Here is an 18,690-nt window from a genome sequence, read left to right as displayed (position 1 = left end):
CATCTGTCCTAAATCCATTCATTGCATTTGTATATTATGTATCAGTTCAATTGTTTTTAATTTTCGGCACATGACTTTGACTTTTTGTATTAAATATAAATCAAAAAGAAGAAGAAGTCTTTGCCGGAAGACATATTAAGATAATAATACATGTCTTACTTAGTCTCTAAGAATGAATTTCTGAATAGGTTGATGTGAAAAATCTCTGTGACTTGAGTTAATTGTTAGTGTTTTCATTATTTTTTATTGATCACATGCAAAGTAAATTTGCAAGTTCGCTGCCTAAGTCATTTGTTTTAGCCATATATGAATGCAATGGCATACAAGTTTGCCATAACCTGAATCAATAAGTAAAAAATGTGCATTTATCTGTCAGACTTGAATGAATGCCGCCATCTATCATCAAAATCAAAATTACATTACCCAGTCAACGCAAACTATTTTAATGTAAATATTTGAAGGGCTCGCGTTGTATGTAAAAGCCACCCCACTCCGCTGGCGGCCTTATAATGAGGTCTTTAACTTGGTTAACGATACTTGGGGCCAGGTCCTGTCAGCTAGTTAAAAATAGTGTTGTGTTGTGGACCGGCTGAAGCTCGACTCAAGTCACTTCAGTTTTCAGTTGGTTTTTTTTGTTTTGTAGCCCGTTTCTTATAATTTGTACGGGCGCCAACAGGCTGGGTAAAACAGAAAAAAGAAAATGAAAAGCAAAAAAACAAAGCTGCAGCCAGGCAGGCAGCAAGCGACTTGAAAACTTGTTGCCTGCTTTAATACATCAATTAAATTTTTTAATTATTTTTGCTTTAACTTTTTGTTCCTGCTCCTGTCAGCTACATGCTGCGCTTTTTGCACAATTGCTTGGCCGAGGCATCTTTTCGAGCCGCTTGTACAAGTCGAGTATTTTTGAAAGCCGTCACTTGCCGTCACCGACGGCCGCGGCGTGTGTTTATTGATATGTTTTCATTATTGAATTAGTTTTAATAAAAACTGAAGTCAATTAAGTTAACAAGTTACTACACCGTTCGGCTCTCAACTGCCTATGGGAATAAATGCAATTATATTTCGAAATTTTCAAAGAACAAACTCTAAAGCAAAAATAAATAGGGAAAATATCAAAATGCGTCTACAGTTTTAAATAATTTCAAAAATGGAAAATGCCACTTGAGTTCCTAATTAGATTTTATATCTATTTGATATACTAGCCTTAGAATTATTATAGGGCATAAATTAATAAACTTGTAAAACTGTTAAAGCACTTCCTAGGTCACACGAAACTTAGTGTGGGCAAGTTCGTCGCCTAAGTCATTTGTATTAACCGTGAGCTAACAAAATGCCTGCGCCTGAGCCACGCAACGGCGCATTTGACGCATTCACGCATCGTTTGGCAAAATAATTGTACAACACAAACAAATGTGCGGTATAATAAAATAAAATTTGTTATTGCTCGTAGCCAGCATAAACATAATGTTGTTTGTTGTAATCAACACCCGCTGCGCGTTGAGTTCAAGAAGCGCATCCATTAAGTGTGCATGACATTAAATTAGCGCAGCAATCAAGCACCAGAAGAGAGGGCACATAACAAAATAAAGCCTGTAATCAAATTAAGAAGAAGAACAACAGTAGCTATAACTCGGCCTGCACGCTGAAAACTCTCAGAAGTGAAACTCAAATTAGTTACAGCGCATGATTTTTATAACATGTTTAGACAGCCAAAAAATTCTTGAGATTCGGACATGCAGACAAGTCACACATTTTATAACTTATGGAATAATAATTTTAAGCGGTTAAATAATGGGCAGCAAACCTAATAATATAAACAGGACATGCTCCTGTCACAGACAATAACTCACAAATAAAAGAAAACCGCAGACTTGTTATGCAACATTTGTGTGCTCTGCCCTATCCTAGCACTGGCTACATTCACTTTATGGTGCAACTTATATTGCTACAAATATATCTGGAAAAGAGAAAAGAGAGTTATTTGTGCTGCTAGAAACCTATATCTTATTTACATTTTAGTATTTGTATTACTTTGGGCTACAATATTAATTTAAAATTTCATAAAAAGCCCAAAAGGGAAAGGCTATATCTTTAAATACAGAGTCCTATGTGGGACATATGCTACCATGCTCTAATATAATTTTTGTTAGCTAATCAGGAATAGAATTGTATTCCCTGTAAATTGTTGTTGCTGTCAACAGATGTACGCGATGTAGCGCAATGCAACTCTTGGCATTGAATGTTGGCATCTTGGACTTTTCAATATGACAATTCTTAATATTCTGATGCCGACTGCAAGTGGTTTGTGCAACTTTTTCTGCCGTCCAGTTGGCGACTATTCCAAAGACGGCAGACACTGTGAGTCCGACTGTCATAAAGCTGCACGTTTTAGCTACAGTTGGAGAATCTCAACAATTTTAAAAGTGTGCATTTATGCCAAGTGGCATCTGCGACGGCGTCGGGCGGCCACGGCCTCGGCCTCAGCTACGGCCTCAGCCTCAGTTGGAGTTGGAGTTGCAGTTGTCGTTCACCGGTTTCCTCCCTACCGGCAGTGCGTTTATTAATTAGCAGCCAGCCCGATCCCGACACACACACACACAAACACACGCAAAATCTGAGATTTAACTGACACACAGACTAAGAGGAACGCACACTAGTGTATGTTTTTTTTTCAATTAAAAATCACAAACAGCGTTTCAATCATCTCGACTGTTGTAAACAACCAGGAAAAATAAATTTTTTAAAAGGCCGGCAACAGGTTCGTCTCATTGGCGACAGTTGTAACTCCTGTTAGCTTGTTTGGACTTATGTCCGGCCAGCGGCGAGGGTGTGGCCGTTGTTGGTCGCTAATTTACCATTGAAATGTTTATTATCAAATGCCAACATTTATTTCTCCAGCATGGAAAAGGAAAACTCTAGAGCTTGGGTTACCAACATTACAGTTAGGGTAAACATTTTGGCCTGCCGCCTGCTCATCCTAAGTCCGCAACTCCTTCTGTTCAGCTAATACTGCTTATAAAGGCAGCTGCTTCCGTTCATATGGACGCAACCATTCTTGTGATTTAATCCGGCGCAACTAATAAGCCACAAAATGCGGACTTAAATCCTTTTTTTTTTTGTTGCTTGCCATCAGCTGGAAGCTGCTACCTTAATTTAAGGCAAAGATGCTCGGTCGATAAATCAAGACAATAACGAGAATACGCCCCGCGCGCACACATTGCGTGGCCACACCTTGAAAAAATAAGCAAAAGGATTAAATTTTTCTTTACAGCTATAGAGCAAGAACGGGCAACCGAAATCCAAGTGCGTGCATACTCCTTCTTAATTGTTTTCAGGATCAAATCCTTTCCGCTGCCTACACACATGGCCACAAAGAACAGGAGACAAGACAGCCAGCATACTGCTTTAGGGCAATGCCAATACCAATCTCGAAGGTGTGTGCGTCGGCATGCAGCATCTTTTTTTCTCATCCCTTTCCTTTTTCTAAAAAACGCCGCATGCTCTAATTCAGCCAACCCCTACCCCTGGACGGGTCGGAATTCACGCGCGCATGCGCTTCAACAATGTCGGGGGACTATCATCATCGTCTTGGCACTTAAGCCCAAAGCCAAAGACGCAGGCAGTACCCTCGAGGAGCCGCCTGCGCCAGCCATTCATCTGGCAGTCTAGAGTCTTAGTCTATTTTCGTAGCAGCTATTTTTCGAAAATTAAAATGTCTACTCCTACTATTTGTCTGCGCGGGTACCTACTCCGGCCTTTTTTATGCAGCCCATAAGCTACAACTATCTATCACATTCTGCCGGCCGCGTTCCTACCTCTGGCGATGATGAATGTGCGCGTTCGGCGTCTCTAATTCAATTTATCTTAGACAAGACAAAGTCACCATTGGCGCATGGCTCTTAATGGATATAATGCTGCTCACTCAGCCCATTGCCTCTGCGAAAGCAAACTTTGTATAAGTTGTGCGCCAGCTGTCCTTCAATTGTTTTTTATTCAATTGATGTCCTTGTCAGGGCGTAAAAACCGCGCGCTGATGCGGAAGAGAGAAAGCATCAGCCTAGCTACCACTTTCTAGGTGAAAAACGTTTTTTGGTGTTTGTTTTACAGATCGATAATATTAGTTCGGTTGTTGATATAAAAGAAGAAAATGAGATTGGCGTCATATTTCATATCTTAGTAAATGACTCATTTTAGGGGACGAAGCAAGTTATTGAAAAAATTCAAAATTTTGGATCTGGGTATACTAAACGAAAAGGAAATGAAAAGTCATATAAAACTTAGGGAAACGAAGGAATTGAATTGTTCAATAAGAAAATCTATATGTCAAATTGAAACATTTCGATTATTGTATTCCTTGAGAATAAATGGCTTGATCGACTCGGATATAGATGCGTATCAAGCATATTTTATAAGTTCAGAGTATAAGAATAGAAGAATACAAGTTGCACGCGAAGTTTCAAAGTCATTTTCTGGTTTCAATTAACCCGTTCTCTATTGTTGTAACCCTTTAAAGAGTATTCAATATTTTGAGAATCAATAATTTTCAAATGTTATCGCAGCCAATGTATTATTTTGTGCGCTTATTATTATTATTACTTTAAAGTGATTAATTTTATTAGATTTGTCATGAGTTAACACTTTTCAGTATAAGCTGTGGCCAGTAAATGCTATTGACACCAACTGCATCATCACATAAGGGCTTTGCTCCTTTTTTATTAGCTTGCAATGGAATTGTTAAAGTTAATCGAGTGTTCCAGCGCCGCGTTCTCCATGCGTTGTCGGACTGGGCGCACGACTTGTGGCCGGACTGCTTCCTGGGGGTGTGGCATCTGGACTGCGCCCAAGCGGCACAAGCAGCGGCCCCATTGGCCGGCGTGCCCGTGGTGCGCCGCGTGATCCACGACTAACAGGCGTCGCTGTCTTGGAGCGGGGACGTCCTGGTCCGCGCTTGGCCATGGAAGCGCTCGGTGTGCCCATTGTGCTGACGAGACCGCTGGGAGCGGGATTTGTTTCTGCAAAAGATACTTTTGGTGAGTGGACATCGCAGTCTTGCAGAGTTCCGATTTGAATAATCTTAATTAATGTAAATGCGTGTTACTGTTGGACATGCTACGAAGCGCTCTCCATTCAAATGCGAATGCAAATTGCCTTGAGGAAGGAATGGCAACATTGTCACTAATGCCTCTGCCGCTTGAGCCAGCACGTTTTCAGCGAGTCCTGCCAGATCCGCATTTTTCAGTTTGCTTACAATGTTGCATACTTTGGGGCGCATCGATTGTGGTTATTTTAATTGCCGGCACACGGCCGAGCCCAGCCCGGCAACAATGTCCTGCACAGAGCGCAATCCATCGTGGTTAAGTCGCATTTATGCAACTTTGCGTTTAAATACCCTAACATTTAGCTGCAAGAGGCGTGTACTACGCTGGCGTATTCATTTAATAAACATTTTATGAAATTTTCCAGTTTGTATATAGAAATACAAAAAACTTCGCTCTTCCCAATCTTTATCTCTACTCTGCGAATCTATAATCTGTCAATATCAATATATTCTAGGATTTGGTAGTCAGTGTATGATATCTCATAGTCGATCAATTCGCTTGCTTTTGTTGTATTTCCTTTTGCGATTATGTCTCCGTTTGGAGGAAAGAGAGTTAATAACTGTACGTGTTGTCTGGTGCTGCCCACAGCATTCACATTGTCCTCATACCCCTGTACACACACGAGCACACACACATGCGCACACATACACGTAATACACCAGCAGCATTTTGGTCTGTGTCTGAGCGTTTAAGCCGATTTATGCAATTAACATTTGTTGTGCAAATTTGGCATGTGCGCCAACGTGTTTCAACTGAAAATTGGCATTGAAGCTGCGAAATTCTTTACAATTTTCTACTAAAATCGACTGCTGGTTGCATTAATTTCAGGCTTTAAATCTGAACAGCTGTTTGCAAAATGTGTAAGCCGCCCGCTGCTAATTGCTGTTAATAACGATGAGCATCTCTGTAAATGAGCAGAAATCAATTCGAGTCTGCACAACAAATCAAACGTGCCCGGTAAAGAAGCTCAAGGATTAAAATGTAGCTAATTGAATTGCTTTCTAAAATATTAGCATTGAATATGGGCGTATATCTGTGCAGAAGTCTTGAAAAACTGTTTGCGTAACGTTTTTAAGATTTATATATAAACTAGGAATATAAACGGGGAGCACATCAGCCTTGCCAGTGACACGTATAAAATATACTTTCTCAAAGATCTTTGAAATCGAGTTGGAAACGGATCAGACGTTATATTCTTATGTAGAGCTTTAAAATTTCTTATATAGAGCACACCAGTGAAGGTGTGATTTGGCCAAAAAGGTGAAACGATTCTTAAATGGTTTTATAGATCCGTGGAAATGAATTTGAAAACGAAACGTCACCCACCAAATCGTTGACCCCCATTTCCACCAAGGAGGAAAATATTTTTTAAAAAGTTTGAAGAACCCTCAAACAAATTTAAACAAAAATCTTTGGAAATGGGCTTGAGGCCGATCGGATGGTAAACAAAAAAGTTTCATTCAAACGCTCTTTGCGATTTTTCCACACATACGGGTGGAATTCAACGAAAACCCGTCTTTACGTGCACCTTCATCGCATAAAATAACTACAGTCAGGACAAACAGTTTGATACATAGAGATAGAAGACAAGCGTAGAACACACTTTAAATCCATTTGAAAATCGTACAAACAGCTCAATAACAGCTTTACGAAGGTGCTAGAATTGTAAAGATTTGTAGTACAAATTCTGAGAAATAAAAAATATGTTAAAAATATTTACATTAATCATTTAATGAAGCTAGCAATGTACACCGTATAAATTCCGGAACCCCAAACTACTCGAGAGCAACTGCAGGCACTTAGGAAGTACTCGACATGCTGAGTAGTCACAGTATCGATTGCGCCTGGGGCTGTTTCTGTTTGTACATCAGCGATAAGGCAGCCAGATGCAAATCTTTGAACAAATATTTGGCCTGACTGCGTGAATGGGGCGAGAACGCAATATTTAAGTAAAAGGGGAGCAGGAAATGCCATTGAATCGGATAAAGATATAATGAAAATGGTTTGTGCTGCGCCAAAATTGTCACGTACTACAAGTGAAATTTCCATCCTCGAAAAATGCGGGCAGCCAAAAGGGGCAGGGACCACAAAGCGCCACTCAAGTGTGCCCAATTGTTAAGAGAGCTGCAGCATACTCACACACACACACACACAGACACACTAACATAAGTAAGCAGATATGCATGTAAAGAGGCAGCGATAAACGTGATTATGTCGGCGATTAGCGACAAGTGACACTCAAGTCCATATAAACAGGGTAGGGTACCAGGAAGCTGATCAATAAAAAACCGCTGGCTGCACTTACCTTCCTCGTGCGCTGGCAGGGGCAGGCCACTTGCAGCCTCGCCGCCGCCTGCTTCCTGCTGTGGTAACGGCGATGTGGTCGTTGCAGTTGCCATCAACGCTCCAACCGCTGGCGATGTCGGCGTCGGCACGCGCTGCAGCGATCCATGGCCACCGCCGCGTCTTGTGCTGCCACGTGGTCGGCCGCGTTTAGTGCCACGCGGGTGGTGCCGCCGCCGCATCGACATGCTGCCAAAATCGCCCAGGAAGTCTGCAAAAAGAATTATGGGTTTTATTGATTAATTGGGGTAATTTTTTTTTCTTTTTTGTTTTTTGTTGGTTTACTATATATATATCTTTTGCGGTTCCGGTTAAACAGCTGGCACAAAGCAACCACCAGTAAAACACATAAAAAGGGAGAGAGAAAAGAAACGTATAACTTAATGCCGTCATTTTGTTACAATTTAACAGCACATCTAAATTTATGCTCCAAAAATGCATTTCGGCGCCAGTAAATTGTCCTCCCTAACTGGAAGTGTCTATTTAGAAAAACAGTTGTTACTTTTGTAAGTACTACTTTTTGGCCATACAACACTATCAGACTTTTAATATCAAAGCTGGTTATAAGTATAATGAAATTAAAGATTTAGCATAAGTTCGTTTATATCTTATTTTCATATCCGGATTGGGACTAATTCCTAGGTAGAGACTTTTTAATGGAAAAATGATATCCAATTTTTTTTGCATGCGTACAGCACGTTTACATAGATATCCACAATTACTTCTGTGTTTTGCCCTAATCAAATATTTTCTACAATTTAATAAAATCAAATTATTCTAAAACAAAACGTTGCTATGCAATAAAAGGGCTGTATTTATATAATTTTTATGGGTCAAAACATACATGAGTTTAAAGGCAAATATTATTTAAGCAGGACGAGAAGCTGGGCCGATCTAGCCATGTGTGAGTTTTTATATATTCTCTCCTCTTTGCATATCGATAATTTTCGTTTTTTTTTAACATAACTCAAAGACTATAAACTGTAGATACACCAAACCTAGTATATGTGTTCTCGTATAGCATTTCCTTGAATAAATTTGGAAGTAACTTATTGTTTAACCGCTGAAGGCTAATGCAGGAGACATGTTCGGGCCGATAATATATATATTTTTTGATCAATATTAACAGCGGCGTTGATATAACCATGTCCGCCTGCCTGCTTTTATGCAAAGTTATGTCTTTCTGTTGCAGGCAATACATATGTCGGACCAGGCCGGACCGCACAAAATATAATTTCTCATAAAGATCAATAATCACCCAAGTAAATAGCAAACGAATGTAGTACAATTGAACATATATAGTAGACAAATGCTCCAGATGTAAGCCGTTTAATGAGATTATAGCTTTTTTCTGCCGCTCTTTGCGGCTTACTTCAAAATTCAATTATCCCTGATTCGTGTTATATGGCTTGACATTTGTTCATCACTTTCTCCTCCCATATCACCCACTCAGATGTCGCCAGAGATGTGGCAGCTGCCTACACGTAATGTGTGTCATGCCCATATTCGTATTAACCTGATACATTTTTTAGCCAGGGTGCAATCGCGTATTCGAGCCAAAGAACCAGTCGAAACATTTTGGTATCTCACAGGGTTCAAGAACAACAGGACAAGCAATTCGAATGCGAATGCGAATACGAATACGAATGTGAATGTGAATCCAAATGTGAATGTGTGCATATATTATTTGTCTATTCCAGCTAAAAGAGGTTGAGTGTACATCATGTACATAGGTACGTATGGGAGACAATTTTTATTTGTTTGGTTTTCATGTTTTTTGGTATATCTCCCTTTTACTTTGCTTAACTTAAGTTAACTGTAAATTGAATAAATAAAACAAAGTCAACAAAGAATCCCAGAGACGGGCTTTAGTAGGCAACTCTCAGCAACAACTACCGATGGCAACAATGTGCTTGTTGATTCTGTTGTTGTTACTCATGTTGTTGTTGTTGTTGTTGTTGTTGCTGTTGCTGTCGCAATGGCGACATTGCCTGGCGCTAGCTATTTTGGTATGCACCACAAGTGCAGCAACATCATCACATTTCACAATCCCCAATCAACTTCGCCATCATCGTCGTCTCTGGTTGGCCCAGTCATGATCGACATAGTCTCGTCAGTCGAGTGATCATCATAACCATCCTCATCATCATTATCATCGCCATCATCATCATCATCATAGGATGCAGACAACAACAGTTGGTACCATCAGTTGCTTGGCCCCTTTGTGGAATTGTCTACAACTTTGGCAGCCAACTTGGGAAATTTTTAATAAGAGACTCTAGAACTCGATGCCAGCCTATCGCTTCGATTGTTGTTACACCTGCGCCAAAAATCAAGAATGAGTGCCAAATTATTGAATCGCATGCCTGCCTGCCTGTCTATCTGCCTGTCTGTGGCATAAGTTTTATCAATAATATTCAATCCAAGGCAATCCTTTACCAAACACAAGCCATGAATTTGTTATATTATTTGGGCAATTCGTTATTTTGATTGCTGTAGCTGTTGCTGCTGCTTTAGCCATGTATTTCGGTCAACTGTCGTTTGGCGACGTGGCATTGCGGTGAAAACACAAAATTGTCTAAAGTTTCGCTTTTTACCATATTTCACTCGACCAGTTATCACCCTGGCGCGGGAAAATTTTAAGAAAAATGGAAAATGAAGTACTCTGGCCCGTTGGTTGGTTAGTTGAGTTGCACTGGTTCCTCAGCTGTACTTTAGGTATTTCTTTCTGTTGCAGGCTGGCTCAGCTCAATATTGGTTATCTTATATCTTAAGTAAGCCCAGCATTTCTACTCCTACTTCCAGCATATGAGCACTAACCAAGAAACATGGTTAGTGATATGAGCAAAATTCTATTTAACATCGGATTACTTTATCATGTAGAAAACAATGTTTTTTTGGTAAATGTTACGTTTTATATATTTTCTCTGCAATCGATTTTTAGTTGCAGTTATTTATTTGTGTTTCTTATAAAGTTAAAGTTTCGTGTTATGCAATTGTGTTTAGCTGTTCTGAGAGTCTGTACATAATGCACGCTCAGCACGAAAGAGCGGGCAGAAGGCAAGACAAGATATTCGGACTTATGCAAACACACAGCTATACACACACACACACTCACAATCATTTATTTTTATAAGGTACTCTGTGTGTAAGGAAGAGCGCATATAATCGGATTTTACAAATCATTCATTCAATTATCTAATTGATTTGACTGATGATCATTTGTGAACCTTGATCCTAGCCCGGCCAGCTAAAGTCAATGTGACGCATGTTTGTTACGCTTGATAAACAGCAATTTGGAGCTGGCAGCCAGTCGGCGCAGAAGGTAACGAAGGAAGAGCAGGAGTAGGCGGAGGAGCGAAGGCTATTGAAGCACAATGCCGTTCTCAGCGGCAGCTCACCTTTGACTGTGAGACTCTAATGCGCCTGCCATGACTAAGTGCATCTTGGGCTTGGGCAGATTTGGGCGCTTGGATTACTTATGTGACTTCTACTGCGACTGTGAATGCGACTGCGAGTGTGGCTCCGGCTGTGGCAGTGGCTACTGTTTAAGCCGTTAAGAATACAAATTGCAATTTTTATCAGTGTGAAATTGTTAATTTTTTAGCGACTTTGCTTAGTCAGTTTACTGCATTTGAAGATTGCAAATTGTATTCGTAATTCAAGATAATTTAAAACGTTGAGGTTGGTTAAATACATTTTTTAATACAAGCCTAAAACTACATACAGTGAATTTTTAGTACCGAAAAAGGGTCATATTGATTCACATATTCACATATAGAAATATTCGAACTCTGGTCTGGACACGGGCTTGGAGAGGTAGATCAAGCGTATTTGGTGTAAGCGCCAGCCACGTGGTGTGAACTTCTTTCGCTTCGGTGGCGGCACTTCCAGTGGAGCCGGCGCCTTTTTTGGAATGGGACAATGAGGCGGATTTGGCGGCATTATGTGCGGCTTGGCCAAACTAAGGATACGAGCCGTGGGGCGCGCCTTGAGCGCGGACGGCCGCACTGGAAAACGCAAATTGGCCCAGAATTCGTCCTCTATATCATCATTGGGAAAACAACAGGGTACGAAGGGTGGGCGAAATGGTCGACCTTTGTCATGGTGTGGAGGCTTGCCCCATACAATGACCGGGGAATAGGCGTAGAATCGAGGCTGGTACACGTGCTTTGGAGTCATTTTACGCTCAAGTGGCTTGGACAACTTCTCCATGCTCTCTTCCAAAGAGTCCATATCCATTTTGCGTTTTTCACGGCCACAGGGCAAGTATTTTTCCAGGCAAGGAATAGGCACTTCGACCTGCGGAGGTTCCTTTGGCATTGCATTTTGCAAAGCCCACTCAAAGAATTTTTTCCACTCCTTTTTTTTCATAGGTCCCGCCTTCTGCCAACGCGTCAGTTCGCGCTGCTCTCTCGGTATGCACCGCTTTATGGGTTGAGCATTGCGCTCGCACCACTCAACCCATGAAGGCAGAGGTTTGTCCTCTTCCTCAACTAACTTCTTGTCTTCCGCTTCGCCATCTTCATTGGTAAAGCTCATTTTGACAAATCAGAGTTTTCAATTGAATAATAATGAATGACTAGAGCTTGAAACTTTGAACTTCAGATTTTAAAATAATTTTTTTTTTTTCGCCTTTGAGCAGATGTTTTTTTCTAGAGGCTTATAGAAAGAATGAAAAGGTTTGATAGCTAGCCAGCTATACAACGCATGCTTTAAAAAAGTTTAAAAACACTGACATTTTGCTGGATCTCGGCCGGCTATATTGAATTTTCTAATGACACGCCTTTCGTCATCTACTAGAGTTCTTGCTTTAAGGAACACACATCTACAACTCGTGTATGCACAAAAGTTCCGCATGGTCTACTTTAAAAAACTCTTTACCTTTGCAACCGACCGACTGACTCGAGATTGGAATGAACAACTCAAAATGTTTTTACAAAGAGAAAGGTGAAGGCCAGACAATCTACAATATTATTTAATATCTATTTGGGCACATTTTCAATTGGTATCTGTTTTCTGCGGGGGTAATATTGAAATATATTGGAGAGAAATTAAAAAAAATTGCAGGCCTAATCAAAATCATACATAAACATATTAAATAAGTCACCAAATGCAGCCAATTAAAAATGAAAAGTTTTCGTCCGACTATCGATTATAAGAAAAACTTGTCTATGTAAAATTCTAAAATTCTGATCTGTCACACAACCTTAACAGTAGCTAAAAAATAAAATTGCTTAATCCAGGAGTCTATTTTCATCCGATTGCTCCCTAAGGATTACAACATAAATCTCTCAATGCAATGTACATTACAAATGAAAATACTCTCTGTGGAAAAACGTTGTGTTCTAACAAAAACTATCGCTATCTGAAGATGTGTATAAAAACTTCCGAATATGAGCGCAAATCCTTACCAAATATTTGACGATGCTATTTGCGGATCGAATTAATGCAGATTATAGTGAGATTTTGGCTTGATTCATTTTTGTTTTTTTTTTTTTTTAATTTTTAAAGGAAGTACTTCAGCACAATATCAATGGCTTTTGAATCAAACCGTCTTGATTCTGGATTAGTTTTTGCTGTACTTTATAAAACTAATTCGATTTAAGCTACGTTTAATGGTTAATAAAACTTAAATTCTGGGCTCGAGTCGGTTCGGTTCAATGATCATTCCTATCAGTAGCATTTTTTACAAATACACCCACCTATTATTTCATTCTTTCGTTCCAGTTAAGTATCGTGGTACGTGATATCCCGTAAATACTTTAAATAAATTTTGAATAAAATATACCAAATTTTTGTAGAATATTATTGACTGTGAATTTTAACGTTTAATTTCAACAAATAACTGCTTATGTGCCATGATCCTTTGAACAACGATTTGCTGGAGGAATGAACGTATCCTGATATAGTTCATTCATCCACCAAATCGTAGTACACTGGTTTACCCGTTGGGCAACCACAGTATTTACATAAACACCCTACTTGCAAGCCAGCACCTACTATCAAATCAGGAAAGGAGAGAGCTAAATCGGCCAGGACACGGGGATTTGGCTGAGAAAGAAAATCCAGGCGCATGAGATGATCCCTCCATTGCTTCGCAGACATCTTCTTGCGCTTGGGTATCTTCTCATCCTTATTCGGCGGCAATGGACAATGTAGTTTAGGTGGATACGTTCGCGGTTTGGCCAGTTGAACAACTTTTTTCGAAGGCTTGGCTTTTAGTGCTTGTGGGGAAATTTTAAAACGCAAATTTGACCAGAAATTTAACTTTAGTTCTTCGTGCTGAAAACAGCACGGCACTTTTGGCTTCTCCGTGGGCCGTCCACGCTCCGGTTTCGGTGGTGGCCGATAGGGGAGCTGCGGCCGATACGGATGCTCCCTTTTGGGTGGCGGTGAATACTTTTCCCGTTTGTATTTCGGCTGACTTAGGTTTTCGATATTTTCTATGATTTCTCTTTTTTTATCCCTCTCGGCTTGCAATTCGGATGCAACATAAATAAAAACCAAAGGCGAAATCGGAGTCAATCGATCCGGTTTCAAATTTGGTGTCGATGCCGGTGTTGATCGTGGCTTTCGTTTGGGTTGCTGCTGCAGTGGACACGCATTTACCTTGGCCCATTTGTGAAAATCAATCCACTGTTGTCGATCCATTGGTCCAGGCTTTTGCCAACGCGTCGGTGGTTGGGGCAATTGGGGCACTGAGAAATTATTCTTAGGCTTCGCATTACGTTCCACCCACTCCTCCCAACGGGCCCATCTGCTGTCCATTTTACACAACAAATTTAGTGTATCGTAGTGTGCCGAAAAAACTAATTTTTATTCAAATAAAATCGACAATTTTAAACAAATTTAGAAGGCCTGCACATTCGAACTATGTTTAAACACGTTTGCATTTTGTTGAAAATACTGAAAAAGCCAGTAGAGAGGGACCTTAACATGATGAAATATTTTTAGTAACTTAAAGCATTTAACGCACGGATGGCTATATTTCTAAATAGAATGCGGGTAAGAATAGAAGCAAGTATTAAACCATGTATTCAATGCAAACCATTTCAAGAAATCCACCCCCACGGGTGAAAAATGTAGAATTCAAGTCTGTATGGAAATCATCTTTCAACCTATAAGAACTGATTATTTCGTTTTTGCGGAAGAAAGCCAGTAACACCAGCTACTCTACTTATAATCGATACATGCTTATTATATCCTTAATTCATAAAAGGGCAGTTTCTTTTTAGTTCTTGGCGAGTTGCTCTCAAGTACTTCTTTTTACAGCTCCAGAAACTCGAAAAGAACAGCTGCCTCTTCGTATCGAGGGTTGTATCATTAAGCAAATGTAGCGTAAAATTGCTTTTGTTTCCGCCGCCAGGGCCAGTCAATGGCATATGTGGTGTCAATTTCACACATGTTATGAGCACTCTGCGGTCGAGTACGAGCTACAGCCGCACTCAGATTGATGACTTTGAACCTGGCCAGTTTGTCCTTAGAGGGACAGTTCCGGCAGTAGGCAAACAAACCGGAAATGCTCAAGGGGTACAAGAAAAAACCTTAGGCATTATTAAAATTCTTTAAGCAACAAGACTGGCTACTACCACGAAAGCAAAAGCAATTCAAACCAAGTTAGAAAAGCAGACAAAATCGTGGTTTGACCAGGTTAGAAACTGGCGACAACAAATCATGACAACGGTAACCAACAAACAACGAACGACAACAACAACAAGAACAACAATGACGACGGCGATGGTGGCGACATGAAGGCAACGTTGTTGCATTCTGCTAGCGGCGGCGGCGGCGATGCACATCATCAAATGCAACACGCGGCAGCATGGATGATAATGAAGATGGGCGACAATGCCAACGGGCCAGAAGACGACGACAACGACGACAACGTTAGAAAGGTACTCGCACAATCACAAGGCAAAAAGTGCGATCAATTGCAATGCGCACCGAATTTCAATTGGGCATCGACCGACCAGAGACCGAAGACCAAGAAGCAACGGTCAAAGCTTCAGTAATGGATGGCCATGGCATTCGGGAAATACTTACAGCTGCTATTGATGATAAAACAGCACCAAGTTCGAGTACGAGTACTACCAGTACCAGTGCCAGACCAGTTCGGACAATCGACCACAAAAGGAATTGGGTTATGACCTCGAATGCGTGTTGCCAACATGGATTTCCGATGCTCCTCCGATGCAGTGCATCGTGATTGAGCCGTTTACATTGTGCTTAAATGTGGGCGAATAACATACGGGACGAGGTTCAAACATTTATAAATTTCAGCTGCTTATTTTTACATAAAATGATATCTATGGTGACCAAAAAATAAAACATGAATAACACGGGAATCCAACGGGAATCCACGTTATATTATTTCGATGGTTTCAAAAAGTCTTTGAACCGTTAAATCTTTTCGTAGAAATTGTGCAACTATTCGTTGGAAATGCAGATATACCGAATATCAATTTTATATCTTCAGAGTGGTGGCAAGATCAAGATAGCAGTTGGAATTAATTCAAAAATATGTTCTATAGGTTCGGAGAAGACTTCTTCAATTCATTATCATATTTCACCTTATTAAGCCACTTTACAGGAACAGGCTATACGAAAAAGTATCCGGAATTAAGATCCAATTTATGTTAGGTTAACCGCAATTTATGCGGAAGCGTTCAGCCTATTTCGAATATCGGCGACGACAACTTTGAAAATGTATGCTCATTCTTGAAAATTTCATATATATTATTTCAAACAGCTGCTTTGGAACAAAACATATACATTTCATATTAGTCTAATACTCATCACTGCTGTATTCAGCAGCAAAAGACTGGAATTCCTCTGTCAACAATCTTTGGGCAGACCCATACTGCTTTCTTGCTGAATTTTAAAGCCTCAACCAATCGACTTTAATTAATGTTTTGCTTAAAACCAGTTTTAGAAAATGAACTTATCATTATACAAACGGCATTGCTTCACAAATTCAGCGGGTCGACAAAATTCTCGGATTTAAATTAAGTATGCTCGCATATTCACAGCACAGCAATTCCAAAAGCAAATTCTTCTGAAATCTCAATTCATTTACGCTTGAATATTATTCATTTACTTTTTTGTGCATGACTCTCTGTTGGAATACTTCAAGTATAAATATGATTAACCAATTTAAGTCAAAACCACTTTAATTATAAAGTTTTAAATCAAATAGACAAGTGGCGACTGCGACTGCCAATCTGATCCGTGATCCATCTACACACACTCACTGGTATTCGTGGAAACGAGTCTGCGAGTTTGTGCTGGGTGCTGGCCGGGCACGTACTCGCTCTGGGCGCTATGGGGGCCAATAAGGTGTAAATTTATGCGCCAGCGCCAGTTTAGAAAATCAACAACAATAAAACTACAACAACAATAGTGAACAACCATTAGCAAACGAGCCTATGCAATTTATTGTTAATTCTTATAAAAGCTCAGCAAAACGCACATTTTTCGTATGCCTTGGGATTGGCATTTGAGAAGTTTTTTTTGGCTCTTGTCTTTCTATACCCTTGTGAAGTGTGTTATAACTTTGTCATGTAATGTGTAACGCATAGAAGACATCTCCGGACCTGTTAAGTATATATATTCCGTCTGACTATCTCGTAAACAAGTCTCTAAACTTTACATATGTCGGAATCGGCAGGATCGGCCTACTATATCATATATCTGTCGTAAAATAAAAACATTGCTATTGTTTAATGTATAATTACAACTTATCAACAAGGAAACAATATATATCTTATCTACCGTACGAACGATCGGTCAAAAGTATAGTGCTGGTAAATTTTAATCTGATCGGGTTTAGTTTTTTTTTATGAAAAATTAGTTTGGTTTTTAAGACATTTAAACCAAACCTAAAAGGGTATATAATATTCGGTCTGTCGACCAGAAACGGTTTTTACTTGTTTTTATTTATTTTTTTTTTCACATGCAATCGAAGCGCATTTTGTAATTATTTGTAAGCTGTGTGAATTTTTGTGGCCAATCAGCGTTTTTGTTCGCAGTTTTGATTCGCTGCCAAGATTTCAACGTAATTGTATCTCATGGCTAACGTGTATTCTATGAGATACATTTTTTTCTTTACGATATTTCTGCTGCTTTTGTAGCTTAAATTGTTGCTGTTTATATTATTGTTGCTGTTGTCATGTTCTTTGGGAGTTTTGCACCTTGTTTACAACTGTTTCTTTAATTATTTATATGTATCACAAGCAGCACTGACAAAGTGGACAAGGATCTATGATATATCTAATGAATAATGAATACGGGCTGTGTCACATTTTTCGAATGGGCGGTGCCTGAATAATAAGTATCTGCTGATTCGCTAATTGACTCTTTGCGAAAGTATCTTTCACAATCAAATCGAAAGCTGTTGGCACGCGTCCGTTCGTTTGAAAACGAAATGTTTTAAATGAAAATCAATTAAAAAATTGTTTACTCGGCTTTATTACACAATACAAGCATTAAAATGGAATTGCAATTTGAATGCCTCGCGCGTTGCTACTACTAACTGCCAACTACTTGGAAACCTACCTAAGTAACTGGCCGGATGATTTGTGGACTTCCACCTGTATTGTAAAATTAACCCACATTTCAAGCGACGTTGCCGGAAAAATGGGAAAAAATTGTTTACAACCTCAGAAACAGCAAATAGCGCAAAAATGCAGCGGAGAAGCGAGAAACATTAAAAAATCCTGCCGCATAAAATTAACTGTGGTAAAATGTGCCATAGACAGAGGAAAACGAAACACTGATGAATCCGTTGTTATGTACTCCATCAAGTGCTTGGCAATGGAATGCAGTTAAGTAAAACATGCTTGTAAAGCAAATGCTTTAACTTTCAAGTAGTGTCTAGTGCGTGAGGCACGCTTAATTGGATGAACTCGTGGATAGGGTTGGGCAAAAACTGGAGGAAGTGGTATAATTGTATAAATACAGTTGGAATGAAAATAATTTAAGAGAATGCCACATTCATTATACTTTGCCCATGACATTACTAGCAATTAAACAATTTCGATATATTTAAACTATTAAACTTATTCAATTATTCCAACAATTTTTCGTAAAATTAAATTTTATTAATTCTATTGAATTTTCACGATTTGTGAAATTTTATATGACCTGGACTGAAAATCAAATAAATACATCAGTAAATCAAAAATCGTACTGTGAATAGGTCCCCAAATAGTAAACGATCATTTATTGTTGATAGTTTTTAACTTTA

General features: G+C 39.5%; 2 protein-coding genes across 3 annotated transcripts in view; both read right to left on the bottom strand.

Moving 5' to 3' along the window:
- Window positions 1–4,614: 4,614 nt before the first annotated feature.
- Window positions 4,615–18,690, bottom strand: part of LOC115759537 (chromatin-remodeling ATPase INO80) — a 63,514-nt gene continuing 49,438 nt past the window's right edge. For both annotated transcript variants that reach the window (XM_030700488.1, XM_030700489.1), the window contains 2 exons: window positions 7,405–7,653; window positions 4,615–5,012 (listed from right to left, as the gene is read on the bottom strand). In XM_030700488.1, coding sequence (XP_030556348.1) covers window positions 4,741–5,012; window positions 7,405–7,653 — 521 coding nt within the window. In that variant the 3' untranslated portion in view covers window positions 4,615–4,740. The remainder of the gene's footprint in view (window positions 5,013–7,404; window positions 7,654–18,690) is intronic.
- Window positions 11,126–12,120, bottom strand: LOC115759542. The gene has a single exon (XM_030700497.1). The coding sequence runs from the start codon at window positions 11,982–11,984 to the stop codon at window positions 11,214–11,216; it is 771 nt and encodes a 256-aa protein (XP_030556357.1). The 5' UTR covers window positions 11,985–12,120; the 3' UTR covers window positions 11,126–11,213.

The sequence above is a fragment of the Drosophila novamexicana genome, unplaced genomic scaffold (assembly GCF_003285875.2).
Source record: "Drosophila novamexicana strain 15010-1031.04,08,12 unplaced genomic scaffold, DnovRS2.1 tig00000308-arrow-arrow-pilon, whole genome shotgun sequence".
In the NCBI taxonomy this organism is placed as follows: Eukaryota; Metazoa; Arthropoda; class Insecta; order Diptera; family Drosophilidae; genus Drosophila; species Drosophila novamexicana.
Note: the sequence above shows the minus strand (reverse complement) of the source record. Positions and strands in the feature narration are given on the sequence as shown.